General features: G+C 34.0%; 1 protein-coding gene across 1 annotated transcript; it reads right to left on the bottom strand.

Annotated features, from left to right (window-relative positions):
- Positions 1 to 2778: 2778 nt before the first annotated feature.
- On the bottom strand, positions 2779 to 7129 carry LOC138331932 (uncharacterized). The gene is made up of 2 exons (XM_069279800.1): positions 6606 to 7129; positions 2779 to 5791 (listed from the first exon to the last, which is right to left on the bottom strand). The coding sequence occupies exons 1-2, from the start codon at positions 7028 to 7030 to the stop codon at positions 5047 to 5049; spliced, it is 1170 nt and encodes a 389-aa protein (XP_069135901.1). The 5' UTR covers positions 7031 to 7129; the 3' UTR covers positions 2779 to 5046.
- Positions 7130 to 7980: the final 851 nt, after the last annotated feature.

Here is a 7980-nt window from a genome sequence, read left to right as displayed (position 1 = left end):
TAATATAGATGACAGCTCTTGAAAAAGCTATATCATTAATTCTTTGTTTGATTACTGGTAAAATATTTGAAGGAACAACTTTATGCTGGTTTACCCAAACATCACCAAAACCATGACTGTACAATATATCTTTAACACATTCTACCCAATTAAATACATTGTTCGATTTTGGTACATTCAATAAAACATTATAGGTAGTGGTTAAAATACAGTTATTAGAATTTATAATTTTCAACCAGTATTTTATCATTCGATACTTTCTGGTGTAAACAAGAGGAAAACGCCGAAGTTCAAAATAAACCATTACATTACATGTGGATTTTTAACATGTAATACCTTTTTACAGAATTCAAGCTGTACCAATATCTGGAGCTTTGCAGCCACCCCAGACTTCCGATGCATAACTTAATACACTGTTAACATATGTATCAAATAAATTTAAAAGAGTAACAAAATTCATTTGCATAGATTTACATTTTGAAAACAAAGCAAACAAAGCCTTTCGCCCTTGTTCTGACAATTTTTTTTTTGTAATGCATTTGGTTTCTGTTTGTCATCATAAAACCAACAACCTTCTTTAAAAGTAACTTGCCACTTTTTCTAAAAACAATTATTTTTGTTTTTTCAACATTCACAGTTAGATTCCATGTTTCACAATAATTATGTAGGTTGTATTTGAACGACTTAGAAACTTTTTATTGAAAAAAAAGTTGATTGTTTGTCTAAAATTTATGAACTGTGTCGCGACAATATTGATATGTATGTTAAACTGTTTATTATTCTATACGCTGACGACACTGTTTTAATGTCCAAAACAGCGACTGGTTTACAAAATATGATAAATGTGTTTGAAGAATATTGTCAAAAATGGAAACTTAAGGTTAACACAAAGAAAACAAAAGTTGTAATTTTTGCAAAACGAAAACCTACAGGAAGAAACCGATTTTTGGTGTTCAAAATGCAACTAGATATTCAAGATACTTTCTCATACTTAGGTGTACTATTTAACTACAATGGAAGCTTTACAGCTGCCAAAAAACAATTGAGTATTCAAGACAATAAAGCATTTTATGCTCTTTACTACGGAAGCCGTCTGGCGCCACACCAAAAAATATATTTATTGTGTTCCCTCACAATAACATTGTGAGGGAACACAATCTTATTGTGAGGCCACACAATGTTATTGTGAGGGAACACAATCTTATTGTGAGGAAACACAATCTTATTGTGAGGCAACACAATATTATTGTGAGGGAACACAATATTATTGTGAGGGAACACAATATGATTGTAAGGGAACACAATCTTATTGTGAGGGAACACAATATGATTGTGAGGGAACACAATATTATTGTGAGGGAACACAATGTTATTGTGTGAGGCCACACAATATTATTGTGAGGGAACACAATGTTATTGTGAGGGAACACAATCTTATTGTGAGGGAACACAATATGATTGTGAGGCCACACAATGTTATTGTGAGGGAACACAATCTTATTGTGAGGGAACACAATCTTATTGTGAGGGAACACAATCTTATTGTGAGGCCACACAATATTATTGTGAGGCCACACAATGATTACTGTGAGGGAACACAATATTATTGTTAGGGAACCTCACAATTATATTGTGTTCCCTCACAATAATTATTGTGTGGCCTCACAATAAGATTGTGTTCCCTCACAATAATCATTGTGTGGCCTCACAATAACATTGTGTTCCCTCACAATAATTATTGTGTGGCCTCACAATAACATTGTGAGGGAACACAATAAATATATATTTTGATGTGGCGCCAGACGGCTTCCGTAGTATGATATACAACTGAAGTTATTCAATTCATTAGTTACTCCAATATTTACGGCGGTATTTTTTTTAATGAAGGACAAAATGTATATATTTTGTGTAGGGTTAAAACATATTTTTTACGTTTACGTGCTCACGTAAAACAGTTTGTGTAAGACAAGAAATATTTTTTTATGTAAGGTGATTTTATTTTTTTCTTAATGTAGGACAAAAATGTGTTTTTTTTTTATGTAAGACGAAACATATTTTTTTATGTAAGGTGAATTACATTTTTTTCTTTTACGTGTTCACGTAATACTTATTACGTCAGTGAGCACGTAAAAGAAAAAATATATTTCACCTTACATAAAAAAAATATTTGTCGTCTTACGTAAAAAAAAATATTTTTCACCATACATAAAAAAAATATTTCTTGTCTTACACAAACTGCTACGGAAGCCGTCTGGCGCCACATCAAAATATATATTTATTGTGTTCCCTCACAATGTTATTGTGAGGCCACACAATATTTATTGTGAGGGAACACAATGTTATTGTGAGGCCACACAATATTTATTGTGAGGCCAACACAATGTTATTGTGAGGCCACACAATAGTTATTGTGAGGGAACACAATAGTTATTGTGAGGGAACACAATATAATTGTGAGGTTCCCTCACAATAATATTGTGTTCCCTCACAATAATATTGTGTTCCCTCACAATAATTATTGTGTGGCCTCACAATAAGATTGTGTTCCCTCACAATAGTATTGTGTGGCCTCACAATATTATTGTGAGGGAACACAATAAATATATTTTTTGGTGTGGCGCCAGACGGCTTCCGTAAACTGTTTTGCGTGAGCACGTAAACGTTTTACGTGCTCATGTAATAAGTTTTACGTGAGCACGTACAAGAAAAAAAAATATTTTTCACCCTACATAAAATCTTTCTTTTTTTTTTTATTAAATTAAAAACATTTTTTACATTAAAAAAATATTTTTCATGTCACTTCTGTGCTGCCGTACATTCTACCCTCGGGATCACAAAATACTGTAAAACTCTCAAGGCAAGCCTAAAGTTTTTTATAACATTAAAATTTGTGATCCTAGATCGGGTAGAGTATCCCTATTCTTAATAATAGTCTTACATTAGGAATTAGTGCTGTATGTCCTATTATATAGAAAACTGACTAATTGTCATCAAATACCATACATGTACTTATAGCAGTGAACTATAATCATTAACATATATATATCTTTTATTCAAAAGTAATTAAATATCTGTTTAACGCATTAATTAATCAGACACAGATGTTGTCGCCAGCACATGAACTATAGAACAAAAACCTGACTCATGTGCATATCCGGCATGTACAAGAATTATATCACGGATATCGATTATCGGACTCAAGATAATATCGTTTGGTGCTATTTGTGCCATATTTGGGCAGACTGCCATAAAATAAGTACAGCGCGATCTTGAAGTCGTGATGTTATTGAAAAGGTGATTATGATATGAAACACCTATCATACACAGCCTAAGGAAGCCCTTACACACTACCCAAATTTTCTACGGGGAATGACAAAGAAGATACAATTTTAATTTGAGTGACATTATTCAAATGTATTAGGCACATTCATACTATTGAATCAAATACAACTTCAGCACTAGCAAAAGACAAATACTAGTACGAGAAGCTTTTCTTTGGATTCCTTTCTTTTAAAAATACAAAAAGGAATTGTATCTAGGTTTGAGGGATCAACATATCAATTAATTGATAACTATAAAAGACATGAATATACGAAAAGGAATCAAAATCATGAGTACGACCGAAAAAAACACACGGACCCATATTTATAAACAAGAAGATGATATAAAACGAACAAGTATTCAAAATGAACGGAGACATCGAGGGCAAAATGACAAACAAACAAAAAAAAATACCAATACTTTGAAGACTACATAGTTACAAAATCACGTCGTACATGTCTACAGTTAAACCTGTCAATGACAGACACCTGATGATAACATGTCTACAGTTAAACCTGTCAATGACAGACATTTGACGAGAACATGTCTACAGTTAAACCTGTCAATGACAGACATTTGACGAGAACATGTCTACAGTTAAACCTGTCAATGACAGACATTTGACGAGAACATGTCTACAGTTAAACCTGTCAATGACAGACATTTGACGAGAACATGTCTACAGATGAAGCTGTCAATGAAAGACATTTGATGATAACATGTCTATAATTAAATCTCTCAATGAAAGACGTTTTCTTTAGGATATTGCCCGTGATTCGGCGTTTTTCTCCGGTTACTCTGGCTTTTCTCCACTTACAAACCATGGCCTGACCACAGATCAGCCACGTTGATTTGTTAATGTAATAAAACAAAGTAAAACAGTTTAAGTTCGTATCTTTTCCATACGCCACCCACACACTCGGACAACATTCTATGAATTGATATCATAAACTAACTAACATTAATCATTTCGTGGTTTTTGCAATGAAATTCACGAAAACCATTCTATGCGAATATTTTTTTTTACATTCAAAGGAGCTGCAATTCATTATTTTTATTCTTAAATGAAACGTGTTTTGAAAGGGATATCATGAAATGTGGTACCAGTGGTAGTTGCTTTACAATGTAAAACAAAAGACGACACAAAACCTAAAACTTGCCTATTTCTCATAATAATACATCGTCACAAATAAGATATTTTCATACGCGAGAAGACACAAAAGGACGTTTGGTTTATGAAACAGAAACATTGGATGCTTACCGTTTTACAAACCAAATCAACTGTAAATAGACTTAACATACACATTACGTAATTTCAATATCGAAGAAGAGAGAAGAAGAAGTTCACCACACGATTGACCGATCGCCAGGTGTAATATAGCCACGCCTCCATCTCGCAAACGCACGTGTTTCTATTCAATGTCGGAGCAAACATCGTAGCACACACAATACAAAATGCAAAGTCACGTGCGATTTGATTGACAGCTGGCCATCCGTCAATTTACAGTATTGTTTGATAGGTCAGTTCTGAGGTCACTAAGACACTTTGTGTCCGACATAGAGGACAACGTACATGTACACTTGGAAATTAGTTACGATATCTCCAACTTTTTAATTAGTTATAAAAGCAGAACAAACTTCTTTTAAGTACATAAATTCAATGAAAGTACAGTCCTATACACACACGTCCCTGCAGTAACTTCTAGGGGAAACGATTGATGTCTGCTATAGAATTACTCGTCTCATTTCTTTATAAATGGCAATCAAAAGAAGAAAAACGCTTATGAGCATAACGAAAGTCTTTGCTGCGTTAGAGGCCAGTATGAATTTAGCTCTTCGTACCCAATACGCTTGTCTCCATTTCTTTAGAATACGTTGGAAATTGTTTTTTTCTCGTTTAAACTTTACCGCAATTTCAATTGCAGCCTTCAAGGTTTTGATGCCTTCTTCGTGGTGTCCTTCAAGCCAAATCAGCTTCGCCTGGGCACGATTGTACAACATCTCTCTCCTGTCATCTGTATTTGTCCAATATTGTGTTTTAGCCTTCTCCAAGCATGCTCTCGCTTTATCCATATCAACCTTTTCTATATAAAGTTCCTCTGGATCAAACACATCCTCGCCATTAAGGCCGATATTCAGACAGCAAAATGCTTTCTTAACAAGAAACATTCTTGCCCACCGATTCTTTATTTCGATATTTCTGTCATCGTCTGCTATTTTGTGCACTTGCATCAATCCTTCATCAATTTGAGTCAGGATATACGTTTTTTTCTCCCTGTTATACACATTTGTTCTGGCGGCTATAACACTGAACTCACCAAGATGTACATTGATATAGCCATAGAAACAGCTGCTGTTAGCTTTCGCCATTTTTTTGTCTTCAAGATAATTCCTCAGAGTCTCATATCCTGCTCTTGCTTCTGTCATTGCAATGTCAACTTTACCAGAAACAGCAAGAGCGGCTGCATATCTACAAAAGAAGAAATATATTGGATTCGTACAGATTGCCGTTCTTTACAAACAATTTAACAATTTAAAATGATATATTACACTAATTAAGAGGCCAATAAAGTGAAATTTACGTTTTCACTTCGCTCTGCGATGTTTGGTCACGCGCTGACCTTTGACCGGTATGAGAAAACATTTTGACATTGTTTACATTGTGCTTAGTTTAACGTCGCTTCAGCAGAATGGTACATGAACTGCTTCACAGTTCACTTTATTTAAAAGAGATTAAATTTCTTCATCAACATGAAAAAATATTTCAAAATCGGCGATTTTAATCGTAACAACGTCCAGAGAAAGAAGTTTTTCGGAGTCATATTTTGTGTTGCCTTGGCGACGAGAAGAACTGACGGGCAGCTGTTCTGCAGCTGTGCATGCATGCACGATAAATAATGTTATATAGAAAATATAGAATTTGTTCAACTTCGGGAATTTTTAAATTGGTTAACGTATTTATCAGGATTGGTTGCCAATTTTGCTTGTATTGACTGATGAAGACAATTAAGTTCGTGCAAATGGAATTCACTTCATTTTCACGAGATGAACTTGATCAATCAATCCAAGCAACACTGCGTCCTCAATCAATACTTTTTCTTTAACCATGTATCGACCTCATCAAAATGATATATTTGTATAATATTCATAAAAGTGCGACATCTATTCTTTTGTTAAATAAATATACAATATCATGTAATGTTTACAGCAAAATATGTGTACATTTTAATAAACGCATACTGAAATGTTTTTGTGAATGACAATCTGGAGACGACACAAATTACCTGAATTTGTATATCATTCTTGCGATGTCCTGAAAGGAAGTACGAGGCACCAGCTTTTCCATACATTTGTAGACATCGTGATCGGCCAAGCCTTCAGTTACATCTGAGCTTGTCCTTAAAGTATCTGCTAGTCCTTCGTACTTGGCAAATAATAAACCATACACTTTTCTGTCAAGATCACAAGATAGCCATTCTTCACACTCTTTAAGACACTCGATATGGGGCATAATATGCTTTCCTTGGTACACTTGTTCTTGAACTTTGTCTGCCAACGTCCTATACTCTACAAAATCGTTTATCGCTCTCTGTTTGTATCTTCGTATTGCACTTTTAGAACTATAATTTGTATTATCACCAACATGAACATTCTCTACGTATCGAAAATTGTATATTTCACGCGCACAATCCACGTTATTGTCAGCCATTTAATTACAAAATTTACCAGCAACGAGTAACCGCCGACTGACTTAAGACAATTTTCATTAGAATCCAACATACAAAGCCAGTATTGTAGTCGTCAAGAGCCGTTCCTATCTTTTGTCTACCGATTTGTATTCATATGGGTATTATTATAGCTGCACAATCAAGAAGCATATCAAAGCCGTAATGATTTTAAATGTGCAACCATTGAGCTTCAGAGTACATTATTCTATTTATGCTGCAACTATTGTTATACGATATAAATATAATTGTTATATTGTTTCATTGCCTATACATGTACTTACAATATGTATCTATATTATATGTGTTTTGGTATCTTCTAAAGGTCACCTTAGGTTGTGCGAGATAATTGAAACGTCAACACGGATATTGATAAAAAATCAAGTTACAAAAATATGTAGTTTTCTTTAAGCGCCTTTAAAAGGACAATTTAGTCTAAGAGTGCATTAAAATTTGCACATATACCGGAAACAAACCAGTTGTAATGAAAGTGAGATTAGTTGGTTTTACTGTGATATGCCAATAAAGCCCACTACGGTGAAATGTATGTGAATCGGACGTCTGCCGAACTCTGAACCTTGCTAGGGGATTAAAGTAACTTTGGTTTAGAAATACTTAAATCGCTTTTATAGTAGTGTGTTTACCGTATTATGTGCATGCTCCTGTCTAAAAAACAATGTAATCAACTCCTTGTTGGTTATATATTGCATTTGTTTAACTTACGTGATATTGGCACAAGTACGAATACAGCGTACATATTGTACCGGCTGAATGGTATTGCTATATGATTTGGAATTTCAACGGCTTTAATTAAAATACTTCAAAATGTCGTGGATGTTTTCAATATTAAATGTTTATATGTTTCATAAGGAATGAAAAACAAACATTGATGCCATATTTTGTTTCATGGTTATGTAATAGAACAAGCCTCTCT

The sequence above is a fragment of the Argopecten irradians genome, chromosome 9 (assembly GCF_041381155.1).
Source record: "Argopecten irradians isolate NY chromosome 9, Ai_NY, whole genome shotgun sequence".
Classification (NCBI taxonomy): Eukaryota; Metazoa; Mollusca; class Bivalvia; order Pectinida; family Pectinidae; genus Argopecten; species Argopecten irradians.
This window is presented reverse-complemented; position numbering and strand designations above follow the sequence as displayed.

Coding starts and splice junctions, on each gene's coding strand:
- LOC138331932 (XM_069279800.1), bottom strand. CDS start 7,030: ATGGCTGACAATAACGTGGATTGTGCGCGTGAAATATACAATTTTCGA. Junction 5,792..6,605: donor AGAATGATATACAAATTCAG/GTAATTTGTGTC, acceptor CTTCTTTTGTAG/ATATGCAGCCGCTCTTGCTG.